Source organism: Micromys minutus (genome assembly GCF_963924665.1).
Source record: "Micromys minutus genome assembly, chromosome: 18".
In the NCBI taxonomy this organism is placed as follows: Eukaryota; Metazoa; Chordata; class Mammalia; order Rodentia; family Muridae; genus Micromys; species Micromys minutus.
In genome coordinates this window covers 31800760-31820004 of record NC_137953.1, presented here as the reverse complement: position 1 = coordinate 31820004, position 19245 = coordinate 31800760, and the positions used below count along the sequence as shown (strand labels likewise).

General features: G+C 39.8%; 1 protein-coding gene across 1 annotated transcript; it reads right to left on the bottom strand.

Annotated features, from left to right (window-relative positions):
* Positions 1-651: 651 nt before the first annotated feature.
* TRA2A (transformer 2 alpha homolog) lies at positions 652-18280 on the bottom strand. The gene is made up of 8 exons (XM_080931884.1): positions 18119-18280; positions 7486-7619; positions 6765-6924; positions 5679-5867; positions 3661-3776; positions 2297-2431; positions 1776-1843; positions 652-1429 (listed from the first exon to the last, which is right to left on the bottom strand). Exons 1-8 carry the CDS (start codon positions 18152-18154, stop codon positions 1419-1421), a joined length of 849 nt encoding a protein of 282 aa, XP_080788010.1. The 5' UTR covers positions 18155-18280; the 3' UTR covers positions 652-1418.
* Positions 18281-19245: the final 965 nt, after the last annotated feature.

Here is a 19245-nt window from a genome sequence, read left to right as displayed (position 1 = left end):
CCTAACAAACTGTTTACTTGGTTTCCATTCTAACGCAGGTCTTTTCTTCATTGGCTGGGTCTGACCCCATAGTCCTTTAAGACTGGCCCAAACTGATTGTTCTGCACCACTGTATACACAAAGGATTTTTGAGACAGGGTCTATGTTGTGCTAGACCAGGATAGTTTCAAACAAAACCCACACCCATATCTGCCTCCACATGCTGGACTGATACACTTCAATTCCACGTGCCTACAACATTCTGATACTGTGATCCTTGCTTCATACTTTTGGCTTACACTGATTAAAGGAAAATGGAGGTGTATACACACACACACACACACACACACACACACACACAGTATTAGAAAAAGGTGGGAATTAGTAAGATAGACAAAATTTTATATAAAATACACTGCAGAAATGTGTGTGTGTGGGGGGGGGAAAGCATTGGGTAAAGAGGCAGCACTTGCTCTTCCAGAGATCCCATTCTACTCCCAAGCAACCACACAGTGGCTGACAACTTCCAAATGATAAGACACCCTTTTCTAGCCTCCCAGGCAGACACCGCATACATACATATGGCAGATATACATAAAACAAGAATGGCTTATTCCAGCTATGTTTCCCACTGTTATCAAATAAAGAAACAATCCCATTTTAAAATTAACGTTTATTTGAAATTACTTTTCCACATGTATTTCAGGATCCTATACAATAACCCATGTAACCAATGTCCCAATACCAAAATTCTAACAGCAAGTTATACAATTGTTCTAGGTAATAAATAAAGGTTGTCCTTCAGTGATTAAGGGAATACTTAAGTTTCCGTAAATTTAACATAAAGATCACACTTTAAGTTTATAGGTTTAACATGTAAATTCAATACAACATGTCTTATAGGAATTACAAGTTTTTAATTTCTAAAAGGTGACTTAATTTTTAGGTTCAAAGTTCTCTTCAAAAGAAATGTCCCACATTTTTTCCTAGAGCTTCAAACTTTCTACATTCAACTATTCAACTGTTCCATGCCGCTCCAGACAAACCTGACATGACTGACCTAAAGTGTTATTTATCTTCCCCCAAAGCTTAAAGAGCAGTTTGTCATAACCACAGACTTCTAATGTCTACTACAATATCCATCAGAAAAAGCTTTCAAAAGATGGTTTCGTTCCTCTCAGTAAGAAGTTGGCAAAGAAGCACAAAGCATAGCATGGCGCTCCTTTTTACTCAAGATGTTCAACTACTAAAAAGACAATCACACCTTTAAGAGTATAACAAAGGGTGGGAAACAGCAACATGACTGCCCATGAATAGATTAAAATAAACCAGGTTTTTGTTGTTGTTTTTTTTAAAAGGACTAGGAAGCAATGGAAACTTGGAAATCCAAAAATCAAAAAGAAGAAAAAGCAAAGTCCTTGGGCACAATCACTCCAGTATCAATAGCGTCCTGAAATAGAACAAAAACAAGTAATTATAGTCTGCCTTGTCTAATATCTTTCCAATTATTAAGGGTGACCACATATCCAAGTATCCCAAAATAAACCACTGCTTAGAAAGTAGGTTTTGGGCTGGAGGGACGGCTCAGTGGTTAATAGCACTGACTGCTCTTCCAGAGGTCCTGAGTTCAATTAATTCCCAGCTTCCACAAGGTGGCTCACAACCATCTGTAATTAGATCTGATGCCCTCTTCTGTGTGTCAGTGTACTCATGTAAATACAAATTAATAAAATTAAAAAATTAAAAAAAAAAAAAAGAAAGTAGGATTCAAAGATACAAAAGTAAAATTTACGCACTTGGGCTATAGGAACGGGATCTTGATCGTGACCTGTAGCGACTGTAGTAAGGAGAGGGCGACCTTCTTCTGTTAAGAAATGACAGCTGAATTAGCAGAGAATCAGGTGAAAAACAAACAAACAAAAAGCCCCTAGTCATTAGTGCAGTCTTTGAATCTCAATACTTTACAGACAGTATCTGTTAATGGAGGCCAGGCTGCTTTGCACAGCCAGTTCCAAGCCACTCAGGGCTACATAACTGAGACCCTGTCTTCAAGACAAACAAACAAGCCACATTTTTAAGCAGTCTGAAGATTGACTGGAGAATCATAGTTCACTCAGCCTAAAATCTACTCCAGCTCCTGCCCACCCCACCCAAAAATATCGTTGATAGGTGCGGCTCAAGTGATCCTATCTTTGTGTTCAGAACAACTGGCACTACCCAGCTACCATACCCAGCTCAAACATCCAGCTTTTATTCATATTTAACATTATGATGCTACTATTTAGCAAAGTAAAGAAATCCCAAATTAAAATATTACCTGTACCGGTAATCATAATCTTCATATCTATCATAGCCTCGATCATATCCTCTATCGTAGTAAGAATCTCGTCGCCTGCCACCGCCACCACCGCCGCCACCACCTCCTCCTCCTCCACCACCTCCACCGCCGCTACTGTAGAAAAACGAAGAGGGAAAGGTTATTATCAAGGTCATTTAATACAAACTACTAGGTGGGACAAGTGAGATGAGAAGGAGCCTCCTTCTTAATACAAATGCCCTCACACAACTTACTTTGCCAATGCTCATGGGGTTTGCTTTAGCTCCTAATGCTTTCCCAGAACTCTCTGGAGATGGCTCAGCAGACAGTTAAGAGTACTTGCCCCTCAAGCCCCAGGTGAACTGACACCATTTTCAGCCTCCAAGGGCATTCACTGTGCTCATCCATACTCTTCATGCATCCCCCCTCCCAACACATTTAAATACAAAACTAAGTGCAGCAATTTAGTCCCAGCACTTGGAAAGCAGAGGCAGGAGGATCTCTGTGAGTTTGAGGCCAGCCAGTCTACAAAATGAGTTCTAAGACAACCAAGGCTCTGTAGAGACACAGTTTTAAAAGAAAGAAGAAAAGACTATAAACTACACCTAAGAATACCTGAAACGCAATGAAGGAATAGCAAATATAGAGTCTAGAAAGATGAGTCAGTGGGTAGAGGCATTTGCTGCTAAAACTGACAAGTCTAAGTTCTACCTATGGAATCTATATGGATGGATAGAACCAAATTCTGTAGGCCATATGCACCTCCCTAAAATAAATATTTATATATAGAATTACTTAAATTAGTTAATGTAATTAACCCTGAACACCGGAAAGAATGACTCTATTAAAACTATGTCAGGATCTAATGTGTTACAACCTTTGGAGGTGAATTTAAATTAAGCTCTCTTTCTTCATGTGTTTCAAATAAGAGATACTGTTTCAAGTATGGTTTTCTGCAGGTCTTTTATTCCCTACCTCTGCCTCCTTGGAATTCTTTACTAGAATTGGAGCCAAACCACTGTGCTCAACAAAAAACATAACACAGATTTCGTTCACATGAAGTATATACATAAAATAAATGTAATTAAGTATGCTCTAATTTGGGTCCTCTGTGGAACAGCAAATGTTTTTAACTGATGAGCCATCTTTCTAGTCCCTGCAAATGAATATATAGTAATAAAAATAAAATGATACAAAAGGGAGGAGGATGTAGTCCTAGTCAAACTTTGACACGCATTATTACATTTCTAGAGTGCAGTTTAATTTTAGATAAACTAGCTTTATTTGCTTTGCAGTCTGGGACCTACACCCAAACCCTGAACATGCTAGCCTACACTCTACCCCTATAAAAGCCCAAATCTTACTGAGTTGGTCTGCCCATGTAAATGCCTGGCGTAGGTGTGTGTGCTCTCTTGGTGATAGAATAATCCACGCGAATTCTTCTACCATCCAGCTCCATCCCATTTGCTCTTTCCATAGCCTGCAGAGGGAGGAAAAAAAATCGATTCATAATTCACTAATCTCAAAGCCATTTTTAGCTGAAATCAAGCACGAAGTATTTCTAATTCAAATAAATCTACCCTTGGAAATAGCACAGAAGACTGCAGCTTGTGTAGGGACTGTCAGCATTTCTAGAGCTCAATGCTGTTCAGAACCTACTTAAGTTGCCCAGACATAAAGCCTAATATTAAGTTGTGCTTCACTTACAAACAGCTCAGATATTCAGAAGAGTGAACTAAGATTTAACCTTTAAACTTTTGTGAAGACTATGTATCAATGTCACCATGAAAGCCTGGAATTATAGCAGTAAGCCCCTCTGCCTCATACTGGAGTTTAAGGTATGACCCACCATGCCCACCCAAACCTACCTCTATTCTTCCTCTTCAGTTTGTAATTCAATATTTGTTGGTAAAACTAAGTAGCCAAAGGCGATGATTTAAAAGGGATGCAAACAACTGTAATAGTTTGCACCCCTTTGTTTTAAAATTAAGTCTAAGCCAGTACTGCCCCCTAGTGATTGCCAAGTGTAAAGGAACATTGTCTGTTTGAGCCTATCATCCCTCTGGGGGTTGAGGGGGATGCAAGGACAGCAATTCTTTTCTTCCACTTTTGTCCCTATATGCCTGGATGGCTGTACCACCCCCTACCTAACTACCTACCTTGATTTATTTCTGCTGATCTGTCTCCCAAGAGGTGGGACTACAGTCATACTATATACCAAGTCTGGCTCATATCCTAACCTGAAATAAGGCAAAGATCTTTAATCTCGACATTCAAGAGGTAGACTAGGCAGGCAGAGTTTGAGGACAGCCAGCAATTCAAAGTGAGAACATGACTTAACAAAAAAAAAAAAAAAAAAAAAAAAAAAAAAAAAAAAAAGCAGGCATAAGCAAAGCCCCAAATAAAAAATTTACAAACTAAGAATCATATTTCTTAACTTCAGCATCATTAATATCTGGGCTTACTGGTTCTATGGTCTGGGGTCATCCAATACGTAAGATTCACCCAAGTAAATGTTCTTTCAACCACAGCCAACTCTAAGACTGGACAAACACCCCCACTCCCACTTTTCTAGACTTTCTAGAAATGTTGCCCCAAAACAAGCGTGAAGCAGTCAGAGATCACAACAACCCTATTCCTGAACCACCATTGCCTCTAATTTTTCATTTTTTAATTAAACCAAAATGAGGGAATGTTGAAATTCTGTAAACTCCACCCCTCAGCTACCTGGCAACAGCCAGGTATGCTCCACTGCAGTTACCGACACTATATGAAAGGGGCTGCTTACCCCTCCTCTCTCTCTCCCACCCTCACCCCTCCTCTTCCCCTTCCTTCCCCACTCTCCCCATGTGCTCATGGCCGGCCTCTACGCCTCTATTCCTCTCAGCCTCTACCACCCTCTTAACTACCCCATGACCTGAATAAACTCTATTCTGTACTTAAAATGACATGTGCCACCACACCAGCATGTTAAATATCCTCACTCCAAATGCCATTATCAGGTACTATTTTTGAAATAAGCACCTATTTTTATTATGATCTATATCAATACATGTTTAAATTACAGAATAACAAATATATTTAAAATCAGATTAAAATTAGGTTAATCTAAACATGAATATGGGCTTATTAAAAAAAGGAACATTTATACACTGTAATTTTAAACATTAATTTGTATAATTCACATCATAAAGTCATATTTCAATCAGCATTATACCAGAAAACAAACTAAAAAGAAAAACTATCTTTTTAACTGCAACACTGTCAGAGTTCCAATCAGGTCACAGAATCAGAAGGCATGTTTACAGAAATGTAGACTAACAGACCTTTAACAGTAAGGCTGTATCATGCATACCAAAAATTGTTTTAAAACCAGATTTACCTCCTTAGAGTCATCTATCCTCTCAAAATACACAAAAGCAAATCCACGTGACCTCCCAGTTCGCTGATCATAAACAACATTAACGCCACTCAGAGGTCCATATCGAGAAAACACTTCACGAAGATCTCTCTCTGTTGTATACAGACTGAGGCCAAATACTCCCAGGCAAGTGTTAGGATCTGGGTTTGCCTGTTGAAAAAGGAGGAAATAAATTTAAGTAGGCCTCAATATATAAGATCAAAACACATGAAGATCTTTTTGGAATACACTTCACAGCTATTTATAGCTTGTACCAAAAACATTCCCATGCTAGTCGAGTCCAGCATTTTTCAGAATGTAGCCAAAGAACTCACCTTTCAAATGCCTGATCCTTCACTACTTATCTGACTTGTTTTCACTTTTACCAGTAACCTCAGCACTGGGATTAGCCATGCACCACAAACCCAATGCTATGTGGTGCCAGAGTTTGAATCCAGGAAACCTGGACTGTCATCTATTTTTTAAAAAAAATAGATTCATGTACTGTGTGCACACGTGGACATAGTTATACTATATGAAACACATACTCGGAGGTCTTTCTACAATGCAGACAACTCTTTCTACAATGTAGAATCTAGGTTTAAATTCAGGCCCCTTAGCCAAGAACTCTGATCCACTTGCTGGGCTATCTTGCTGGCCCCTTAGCCAACTATTAAACCAGAACAAAAATACTTCAGTGTCTCACATCCAAACAACCTGTCACATAAGAGTACAAATGCTAAGAGAGCAGGCAGTTTTACTGGTACAGAGATAGGTTGCAGAGAACAAGCCAGAAGATTAGCACATACTGCCAAAGTTAGAAAGAGGCCAAGCAGATCAATTCAGTCAGAGTTGTAAGAAGCCAGTTTGAATCAGTCTGATTTTTTTTAAGCCAGAAAAGACCTAGGAAGGAGTGAACCTATTCAGCAGCAAGTATCAGAGGCTGAAAACAATCTAGGCCTAAATAAGATTGTACAAAGGCCAGAAGCTTTTCATAAAAGGTGTTATGCCACGACTACACATTCATGAATGAGAAAACCCAATTTCCATTAATTCTTATACACATACCCTGCTGCCAGTGTGCCTTCTGCGGTTAGACATTGGAGAGTGACTCCGGCTCCTCCGCCGCCTATACTCTGGTGTATAGGACCTACTTCGAGATCGTCGCCTATGAGAGTGCGACCTGGATCGTGTGTAGCGTCTATGAGAATGCCTCCTTGACCTTGACCTTTGAAAGAAACAAACTTAGGTAAAATACTGGATTACAAGGTTAGAGGAATAGCTCATCAGTTAAGAGTATTTGTTGGGTCTCCAAAAAAAACTCAAGTTTGGTTTAGGATAGCTTATAACCATCTATAACTCTAGTTCAAGGGAATGACTCTTCCAGTATCTGAGGGCACTGCATGCATGTGGTATGCATATATAGACACAGAACGTAATTAAAAAAAAATACTAGATTACTGCTTTCTTCAGTGTAAGAGGGGTTTGTCAGGTCTCCTTTTAGCTGCATTTCACATGAAAAGTTCACCGTAGATTGCAGCATTTAGAATTCTTTTTTGGTATATCTGTTAGCTTCTACCCATTGAGTAAAGACACCTGCTACCATACCTGATTCTCTGAGTTTAGTCCTTAGAAGCCAAAAGGTGGAGCTGACTGCTGCAATTGTCCTCTTACCTCTACCCATGTGGCCACACAAGTACATGATACACGTACACACAATCAAAAATAAGCACATACCTGACAAGCCCCTCTCACACTGAAGAAAGCTGTTTACAAATGTTAAACTTACCTGGATTTTGATCTTGATCGAGAATGGGATTCAGAATGTTTGGAAACCCTTGATGGACTACGAGATCCTGACCTGCTCTCTGATTTTACACGAGCAGGAGTTCCAGTTGGAGATTTTGACTGAGAGCGAGACTCCTAACAAAGAAGACAGTATTACAAATGGCACTGGTCACGCAGATGCCTAACACCTAACATTTAAAGTAGCGTAATTATTTATATTGATTGCTCCTGAAAAACAAATGGTTAGGCAGCACCCTCCAGAAAAAAATTTCAGCTCATTAATATCCCATTGTTAACACTGCTAACTGTCCTCAATAATTCCCTACTTGAACCAGATCACCAATTTTCTATTAACTAAGAAATCATGCAAATTCATCTACAACTTGATCATACAGACACTGGAACATAAACCATACATTTACTTAACCTAGGACCCATTCATTCTTCCAGATTCTTTTAATTCTACTTCACTCTTGCTTTCTACTTCTCTTCATTCTTCATTGAGTTTTTCATTTTTCATACTTCGTGTATTCTTCCCCAATTCAAACAATTCAAAATAGCCTTAAAAAATATTCAAGTGCTTCTATCTGACCAATCTTCTGTTCAATTTTTTCCCCCATTGAATTTTAATTTTCTGATCTTTAATACTTTTCATTAGCCTTCTTTTATCTTGATTTATCTTCCACATTCTTGGAAAAAACTCTTCAATTTCTTCACGAACATTAACCTTAATGGAAAAAGAACATTTAGTATATTTAAGCACGTGGGGATTATAAAACTCTGCTGGAGTTCAGAATGTTATCTACCAATTGGGAAGGCCAGCAGGTAAAGTGCAAATAACTAGTTTATTTAAAAATAAATAAAAAAAAACAAATTTTATAGTATTTAAAAATGTTCAAAAGTGTAGTCTAACAGAATTTACTGAATTTCTCTAAAGTTTTTAACCACACTCTTTACCCTCCTCCCCTTTCGTGTTCCATTCTAGTCCCTAATTTTAATATAAATATGTAATTCAAACATAAACTGCAATCCCCCCTCCTAAATATTCATTTTCCACTATTTTATAGGCTGTAAGGCTCTTACTGATCTTAGAATTAACTTTCAATAAGCCACACTTAAGAAATTCAGGCACAGCTGAAGCAAAGCATCCCGGTCAAAATACCTGTACACACCATCAGAACTCATGACAGCACACATGCCAGAAACCAAAGACACAACAAACAGTAAAATACATCTTCCAATTTTGATTACCATTTTCACTTATTCTGATTAACTAGAAAGATGTGTTTTGAAACAAGCATAGAAAAACTAAAGGGAAAGAACAAGGTTTCTATCAGTCTTTACTTTGGCTTATAAATTCCTGAAATACATGCTATTGCTGTTTTATGAGACTCATTTGCATTTCATAACTCAGGATGGACTACAGTTCACAAGCGCTGGGATCACAGAAATCTCTGCCTCTTGTACCAAAATACCATAGAGTACAAATAACAAATATCACGATGGCTGCTCTAGTTCTATTGCTTTTTCCGTGTATGCACATTTGCACTCCTTACAGGGGCATCTCATCTCTTAACAAGAGACATACATACATACATCTCCTTCGTGACAAATGAGTTTCTGAAAAAGTTTTATGTAAAAACTTACCAAATAGCTTGACTTAAAACTGACTAGAAAGGAAGATCTGGTTTCTCTACCAATTTAAGACTTGGTTATTAATACAATTAGCCCAATCTTACAAAAGTATATATTCATTCCAGTTTTCATTTATGCAGTAAGATATCCTATATCTCCAAGGTATAAACTGGCATGCACAACCAAACTTGGGTTGCAGTGCTGGGATTGAACCAGGACTAGGTATGCACCCTGTGAACTAAGATGTATCCCTGGCTCCTTAAAGTTTAATATTAAAAGATTTACCTAACCCATTATTTTCCTGGTCAATGATGTTTCCATTTACTTACCCAGTGTTAAGTCCTTCATCTTAGACTCTTAAATGCCTAGACAGAAGCCTAAAGCAACATACCTTCTGGGCTGGGGAGATGGCTCAGGTTAAGAGCACCAAATGCCCTTCCAGAGCACCAGGGTTTAATTCCCAGCACCCATTTAGCAGCTCACCACTGTCTGTAACTCCTGGATCTGGCATCCTCGGACATACATGCAGGCAAACCACCAATGTGCATAAAAAATAAATTAAAAAACAAAGGCTAGTATAACCTTCATTTTTGCTGTGGTGAAAAGCAGTGGTCACAACAGCATTTATGTAAGCACCACAGCTTTTGTTACACCAATCAGGAATCAGAAGATCTTGTTCTGAGGTACTATAAACCTTTTTTAGCTTGGGGCTGGAGAGATGGCTCAGAGGTTAAGAACACTCACTGACTGCTCTCCCAGAGGTCCTGAGTTCAATTCCCAGCAACCACATGGTAGCTCACAACCATCTGTAATGGAATTTGATGCCTGCTTCTGATGTGTCTGAAGACAGCTACAATGTACTCATAAACATAAAATAATTATTTAAAAAATAAGCCTTTAGCTTTATTATGATTTAAAAAGTCCTAATATAAAGCATAAATTTACTCTTAAATGATTAACAAACCCTCTAAACATGACAAAAATTAAATGGCCAGATACACTTTTAAATTTCTAAGCCTCTCCTCATAAGTAAGTACTGTTACTGAAAAAAAATTACTTCTTTCAAAAAGTTACATTTAATTTATATTTTGTGCACATGTGGACAAAGAGCAACTTGTTAAGAGTCCATTGGTACTAAAAATCCAGGCTGTGAAGTATGGCAGCAAATGCCTTCTTAGCCACTGAGCTATCTTGCTGGCCTCCAAAATTTCTTCTGGAGACTAAAATAACTTAGTTAAAAAAAAAAAAAAATTTTAATGTAAACTTAAGTCTCAGATCTTGAGTAGCAACAAAATACCACTGCATAGCAGAATATCTTTTAAAAGGCATTTTGAAGGTGTTCTCTTCTTTCTGGCAGTGCTAGGGATTGAACCCACAACTGTCTCATGCTAGGTAAGCACTGTAACACTGATCCAGTTCAAAAGCATTACTTTGACAAACGTGTGACCACAGATGGTTATTTTAAGAAAAAAAATATCAATAAGACTATTTAGAATTTGAAAACTTAAATTAAAATGAAGAAAATAAATGCTGAAGAGTTGTCATCTGTTTTGTCCCATTAGACTAAGCAGCTCTTAAAGCTGTCATATTGAAGGGATGTTAACAATTCCTTAGTATCCCGGCTACAATATTCAACCCTTTCCATTGCCCAGCTGAATGAAACATGTAAAAGGACTCATACTGTCCCATATCATAGATTATAAGAGAAACACTAAACAGGTTCAATCTACCTTAGTAAATACTATAAACCAGAAAGAAGTCAAGCAGAAGAAGGCTAAGCACAACTCAAGATTCTGGTTATTTGCTACATGGATAAATATAAGGAATATGAACAAGCAACAGGATGCTCAATATACTGTAGATGTAAAATACACAGGCTTAGTGTTTAATATTAAATAAAGCGAAGTAAATTTATATAACACAACCCTTTTAAATACTAAGTCCAAGCAATGCTGCCAGATTATAGGGACAAATTTATATATTTTCAAGTATCATGTGAAACAAAATTCCTGTTATTTCTCTAATACCTTATAAAGCAGGAATTTCCATAAAAATAAACTAGTGAATTTAAATCATATGCCAAAAAGAAGCAAATGCACTTTGGCTGTCCAAATACCATACTTATACTCTATACAAGTAGGATACTTTTTGCTTTCTTTCTCTGGGAATAATGGGGTAGGTCTTTATTAGAAGTTAGGCTAACAAAGCAAACATTTCCAGTCTCAAACCAAGTTGTTACTATAAATACCTCTAGAAAACAAACTATACATTGCTCATAATTTCAAATAACTTCATTTAAGATCATACTTGTCTGATGCACTAGAATGTCAATGTGCTCTCCATAAAGGATCCTGGATAACTCTTAACATGTCTGTGTATTCTTTCTTTAAAGTTTGGAATAATTTTTGCAAACTTTTATCATAAGTGCCTTAGTAACTGGCAAACTCCTAACTTATGGCTTATATTTGTAAAATTTATAATCTTTCCATAAAAGTTTTAAATGTTGCCCATAACCCTGCCAGCTTACATGTTTTGATAAAATGATATGTTCAAAAGCCCTAAACTTTTGAAATCATAAAAATGTATGATGTAGCTCAGTTGTTTGGGAGCTCTCCTAACATGCATGACGCTGAGTTGATGTCAAGTCATCTTTTGCCTCTGATGAAAGCAACACCAACTATAGACAAAAGCCCATGCGCAGCTCACATTTCCTATTGACCCTCTACCTTCCTAGTATTTATCAGCCCCTTCTTCAATGTGACTTACTATTCTTGTCTCACTCAGTGTGTGTATAGACCTTTCAAGGGTGATCATGATGCCTGAGCATCAACTCAAACATTTTTTAATCAGCCAGGTTCAAGGAAATAACTATGCTGATTTATGCCATTTTTCTCACATCAAACTAAGTTACCGAACAGCTCAGTCATGTACAACTGCGCCTAGCACTTCTCATCAATCTATAAAGTTAAAGCAGTGCACTGTGGATAGTTACAGGCACTGCTTTCCCCTCCAAAAGCCTACCTTTTTCCACTTAGCAAATTAGAACCCTTCAGTGAAGAAAACCTTAAGCTTTAAGATTTTTTTTAAGTTTGCAAATTTGTACAATTAAAAGCAGGGGTGGGATGGAGAAAGCACGGCACTAAAGTGGCTAAATGATAGCATTTTACACATTAGAAAACAAACCCAACACAAATTTACATTTAGTGCTATTCCTACAAGTACAACAACTTTGCCTTTTCCTTTTCTCCCCTACCTTTTCTGGTAGTTCAGGCTATCTGGAACTCACTATGAGCTGGACCTACAGCAATTCTCCTACAGTGCAGGTTATAGGTCTGAGTCACCAAAGCTGGCTAGCCATTAGCCCAACTTGGTTTTCAATTCCTGTTCCTCCTGTCCCTTTTGAGAGGAACTGATTATAAAAGGTTGATTAATAACGTACAATGCCTGGCCAGTTTACCCCTTTTCTGTAAATTTATTTTCTTATTTACTGAGTGGTGGTCAGCACGTCTCTCGGTAAACAGTGGAGGAGTCTGTTCTCTTTTCCACCATGTAGGTTGAAAGTACTGAAATCAAGCTGTCAAGATTAGTGTTAAGTGCCTTTAACCACTAAACATTCTCAGAGACTTAAAACACAATGACTTCCGTCTTTCATTTAGGATGCCTCTCTATGTAACTCCAGCTATTCTAAAAGTCACTATGTGGACTAGGCCTGCCTTTGCCTCTACAATGGTAGAACTTTATAAAGGCATGAACCACCACACCTTGTTTCAAGAATTTATGTGTACAACAGTATTAGTGCATGTGGGTGCCTGCAGAGGCCAGAAATGGGTGATGGATTCCTTAGAGTTGGAGTTACAGACAGCTGGGAGCTATCAGACATGGGTGCTGGGAGCCCAATTCAGGTCCTCCAGGGAAACAGCAACACGTTCGAAACTCAGCCATTTCTTTTGCTTTTACTCCATGCACCCCTTTAAACATATTAATCTAAGTGGTTAAAATTAAGTTGCAGAGGCTTAACTAAACAAATCTCACTTCTAAATTTCACACAAACTTTCCACTAAAACTTTGTGTTACATGCATTTATGCACAGTGCTACAGAAACTAGAAGAGGGCACTGGTTCCTTTGGAAAGTGGAGCTAAAGTCTTGTTGACTACTTGATGCCAGTGCAAGAAAAAAATCTGGGTCCTTTCAGCTGTGCCAACTCTCCAGTTCTCATAAATATCTTAAACTCCAAATAACTGTTTAAAAACAAGGCAGTAAATCAATTCCAGGAGTGAAGGAAACACCTCCCATCTCTCCTATTTTTAAGACAAGGCTTCCCCTCTCATTTGTTTAGGTTTTCTGTGTTTCTCTGTATAATCCTTGAACTAGCTTTGTAAATCAGGGTGGCCTCTCCATCCCAATGCTGGATTAAAGATGTGCACCACCACCCAGCCCATAGTTATTTTTTATTTTATGTGTGTGGGTGTTTTGCATATATTTCCAAGTACCCTATGCATGCCATACCTGGAGGCCAGAAGAGTGTGCCTGAACCCCTGGACTTGAGTTATAGATGACAATGAGCTGCCATGTGAGTTCTAGGTATTGAACCTGGGTTCTCTGCAAAAGCAGTCAGTTGTTCTCAATCTCTGGGCTCTCTTTCCAGCTTTGGGAGTCCTGCCACGTCCCTGGCTGACTTATCCTCTGGACATCATTTCTGGATTAATATATACAATTGTGTATTATGTGCATGCTCACATACCTGTAAAAGAAGGTTAGATATTTTGCTCTATCACCCTCCACTTTACTGTTTTAAGATAGGGTTGGTCTCTCACTGAACCCAGAGCTCATCTGTTCATTTGCTGAACTCCCTAAGAACTCCTAAGCACCTGGATTAGAGGTATGCTCTGCCAAACCTGGCTTTTTACATATAGATGCCAGGCTTCAGAACTTAGGTTCACTCACTCTATAGCAAGCACTTTCCCTACTGAGCCATCTTCTACAGGACACAAACAGAACTTTTTATTTCAATCAGAACAGGTAAATTAATCATTCCATAGCAAGGAGACTTCATACTAGGACTCCTTTTTAAAAAATTGGGTTTTTAAGAGATCAGAATAAGAACTAAAAGAGTTATATCCATTCTTAATTTCTACAAAGGACATTAAGATCAAAACTCTTCACTTTGGGTAAGTTTTATAAAACAGACAATTAATTCAATTAATTCCCCATTTTTATTAAGGTGACTAATAGGTGTCAAACTCAGGAGGCAGAAACAAACAGATGTCTAGGTTTGAGGTCAGCAGGAGTAAACAGTGAGATACTGAAGGAGAGGCACCTTTCCTGATTTCCCAGTTTCAAAAACACTGGGTGTGGTAGCCTCTGGCTGTAAATTCCAGTAAATCGGAGAGGCTGAAACAGAAGGATCTTGAGTTAAGGCAAGCATGAGCTGGAGCTTCAGTGAAGCCCTGTCTCAAAGCATCTTCCACACATTTTGCTAAACTGATATACGCATGCAGCGAGCTGTGGTCAGTCCAGTTTAGATTTTTATTGCTTTGGGGACAGGACCTTACTGTGCACCATGGCTGACTTGGAAAACAGACAGATCTGCCTGTCTCTGGCTTCGAAGTGGTGGGAATTAATGATGTGCTACACTATACCCAGCACTGGATCTATTTTTTGTAATGGCAAAATCACTCTCTTGTATTTCCAGAAAGGGGTTTCTGCCATAAATAATTCAAGCTGCACGCTACTGCTCCTGTACCAGCCCTTTTGATGTTTTTAAGATGAAAAGTTCATAGGTGGCTCTCATTGCATGTTGGATTCAAGTCTGAATGAATCCTTAAGTCTAGAATTAAGCTCTTTGTCATCTTGGCTGCCCATGTGTGGTATACAGATATACATGCAGGCAAAACACCCATACACATAAGGTAAAATATACAATCCAATATGGCTTGGATAAATACTTGTAGCAAACTCTATATTAATGGTCAATACAGTTAAGTACAATGTGTACTTCACAAAGAAAAACCTAAACATATACAGGATCATGTATATATACAATGAACAGTTAACTGAGGCTTATGTAGTGTCCACATCTTGGTTTTGTTTTCTCCCTTCCCCTTTTTTCTTTTATAGAATTTTAAATTTTATTTTATGTGCACTGATGTTTTGCTTGCATGTATGTCTGTGTGAATGATGGATCCTGGAGTTAAGACAGCTGTGAGCTGCCATGTAGGTGCTGGAAATCAAACCCAGGTTCTTAACCACTAAACTCTTTCCAGCTCCTCTGGTTTTTTTCCTGTGTAGCCCTGGCTGTCCTGGAACTAGCTCAGTAGACCTGGCTAGCCTTAAACTCAGAAATCCACCTGCCTCTGTCCTCCAAGTACTTAGTTGTACACCAGCAGCAGCACCTTGGGTGGCTGGTGACACTCCAGCCCTTACTATATCACCACAGCAATAAATAAAAACGCACCCAAAGAGTTTAAATTCTAAAATGTTGTAAGCATAGATATATTTATATATTTTATCTTCAGTGTTTGGTCTATTGTAGGGAGCCTCCACCTAATTTTGAACACTTACTGAGATGGGATTAACATGCTCCCTATTACACCTGAAGATAAAGTGCAATCACTTTATGTATCAGATGCAATCTTCTCAATAAATCCCTACAGAAGGGAAAAGAATTTTTAAAAACCCAACATTAATAATAATCTTTTAAAAATACCCCGTAGGCCCAACATTTGACTACTTACTGACCTGTCAACTCCTCCCCTACTTTACTGTAATGAGAAGAGTTTGAAGTCTAACTGCTATGTAAATAACTTCAACATTTCATTTAGGTTGTTGCCCCCAGACATCTTTACAGGCAATAAAAAGGGGGCTCAGCAATTATGGTCAACAGGAAAAAACCAAGCATACAACCAACCCCCCCCCCATGACTATCTGTATTCAAATATTGAGCTGCTTTAAGGAAAGGAGTGGTAGAGCATTTGCCTGGCAAAAGGCCTAGGTTCCACTCCACAAGCTAAACAAAAATCAAAGTAAATCCCCCCCCCCCAAGCCTCTAGCCTTCTAATTCTTTATGTAATTGCATATCCGTTCAATCTCGGTTTATTTAATACAAAATAAAAAATCTGTAGCATCATAAAAGAGCTCTTCATAAATGACCCTGAAGAGCTGATGAGTCAACTTACTGAACCACAGATACTGCTGTAAAGGTTTGAAAAAAATTGTTATTACAAAAGGCAGAGGAGGAACTAGAAAAGCCCGTATGTTAATGAGGTTAATACCTAAATAAATGTTAACTGAAAAGGGATCTTAAATACTTTGGGGTGGGTAAGTGGTCATTACCACTCCTTCCACTAGAGGGCAAAGTAGAGAGCCAGAGCAATAAGATCTGTCAGAAAGACACTGGTGCAAACCCACCAACCAACCAGCCAACCAACCCACCCACCAACCAACCAACCAATCAATCCACCAACCAGCCAACCAAAACGTCTTTTCCCAGTTACTTAGTTTCAAAAGTAATAAACTACCTGCAAATATTTTTACTTCATGGTCTTAAAAAGTTGTTAGTACAACAAAACAATTCTAAAAACAGTAAGCAGGTTCAATTATATTGTGTGCAAATTTCATTCAAATCATCCAATCAAAGTTAAACGTAATTATGATCTTGTCCTAGTGCATTAAATAAACAAAACACAGCCTTTTTTCTCAAGCTCAAAAGCCTAACTGGCCACATGGCTTGACTGACATACTACAGGTGTCTAAATCCTGAGCTTCCAAAGATAAATTCTTTCCTTCCAGCAAACCCCTTCAGTTTTTTCCACCCACCCCTTCTCCACTAGAATACCAACACAACAGCCAGACCTCGAGTACCATGGGACTTTGCCCCCCCCCCCCCGTGGTTTTACCAGCACTCACTTCCATTTATTTCCAATACTAGGGTAACTTCTGAATAAAACTCAAAAACACCGATAACGTTCTAATATACTCAAGCTGAGTATACTGTTTATATTCACAAGGCTTCAAATAATGAAAACCGTGAGCCTTTTCCTGGGGGATGGGTGAGAAAGACTGGATAGGGCCTGTAAATTTCAGGTAATCTTTTGAGTTAACACTGATCAGCTATTTTTTTTTTTTTTTTTGAACACCGAGGCTAGAAATTCTTTCAGTTACGTAAGGTTTAAAGTAAGATGTCTTGGCAGTTTAGCCATAAAAACCTAAAAAGGAGTTTTCAGATGAACAGTTACAGAAAGCTTTAGAAGTTGAGATATAAAGAACCCAGCATCTAGCAGTCTAGGTGTTATTGCATTTCCACATTCATTTAGAAGCTAAAGGAAAGAGGGCATTAAGGGAAAAGGCTCTTGCGTAGTTTTCCCTTCCCAGCTCTCGAATTAAGGACTCTTAAGGGTCGCTGCGGTCGTTGACTAACCACTTCACTGGGACCGTCCCACCTTCAACCTCAAGGCTTTCGCCTTTATAGACGCAACGCCGCCCGTTCCGACAGAGACGCGGCCGCTCACTGCAACAGAGAGCCAAGGAGACACAGGCCCCAGCTAGTCCCGCGCCAGCGATTCCCCGCCCGGACAACAGCCCCGCGCACTTCCGACCCCGAGACCCCGCAGCGTTGGCCGGAGGGAAGAGTGGCCCGAGATGCCACCGCAGGAAGCACCTACCACTATCCGGCCGGAGGGAGCGCCCCGCCGCCTCCTGCCCCACAGCGCCGGGGACCCGCACCTCGGAGCAGAGATGGGAAGCTGAGAGGAAAGGGAGCGACAGGAGAGGATAGGACCAGGCCAGATACCAGTCAGCGGCCAGAAAGGAGCGCTGCGGGCTAGTGGGGCAACTGGGCAGGCAGGGATACCCCGAAGTTATCCTGGGACGTGACGCGTTCGCGGTGGCCCTTAAGCCTGCTCCTGCGGGCCCCGCAACCTCGCCCGACCGACCGCGCTCGTCCCTGAGCCCCGGAGCATCGGGCCGCCGCCGAAGACGGCTCCCGCGGCTTTGTACTCACTCTGCCCTCGAAGTTGTTCTCCTCTACATCACTCATGTTGGCCAGGTGCTCCCGAGAACTAAATAAGAGATATGTCTCGGCTCGGGGGCCGACGGCCTAGTCACCGCGCTGTTTGGACTGTGGGGAGGAAGAAGGCGACGGCTACAACGGCCGGTGCGCTCCACTCCCACTAGCTCGCACGTTCAGGCAAAATGGCGCCGGTACCGCCAGAAACCTCCTGGTGTCCCCAGCGCCTGACGTCAGGGGGCGGATCCATGATGATGTCATAAAGCCCCGCCTCCGCCCCGGGAGGCTTTGTGTCCGCCCGGCCTAGCGCGGGAGATTGGCGGGTTTCAAGAACCTGCTATTTGGCCTTTGCTCTGTTTGTCCTCCGGGTGCAGGAATTAAAGGTGTGTATCACCACCTGGCTTTGCCTGTGCGGTTTTGTTTTTTGTTTTTGAGTTTTTGTGCTTTCTGGGTGTGTAACCCAGGTCTTGCTTGCATAGCAAAACAAAAAAAAAAAAAAAAACAAAAACAAAAACAAAAACCCAACCAACCAAACCAAACCAAATCAAACAAAAACAACCAAATAAAACCTCACTTTTCCAGCTGAGTTTTCCTCATCTCCAATGTTTTAAACTTGAAATAACAATATAGGCACAGATGGGGTTATATTGAAAGGTTACGAGTTTCTAGTTCTTTGGCTGTCCTGGAACTCACTGAGATCTGCCTGCCTCTGCCTCCCAAGTGCTGGAAATAAAAGCCTGCACTCCCACCACTGTCCAGCTAGAAGCATTTTAATTGAACTTCCCTCCTCTCAGATGACTTTATCTGTGCCAAGCTGACTTAAAATTATCTGGCACAAATGAAAGAAGTAAAAAATTATCTAGCCCCCACCAGTGTAGAAACAATGGCCCAGCGGCCCACCCTGCCTTGGCCTAAGGGACTTCCTTGAGTAAACAATTCTCAGGAGAACCATAAAATGTGCTGACTGAGAGCCATCTGACCCTCTAGAGAGTCCTGCCGCATGTGCTCACTAACCAATAGGTTTAAAGGTCAGTATGCTTAGCCAATGAATTTAAATTATAACCTTGCTGATGTAACCTGTACCCCTAAAAAGTATAAAAACTGCCTTTTGGGGTCACCTC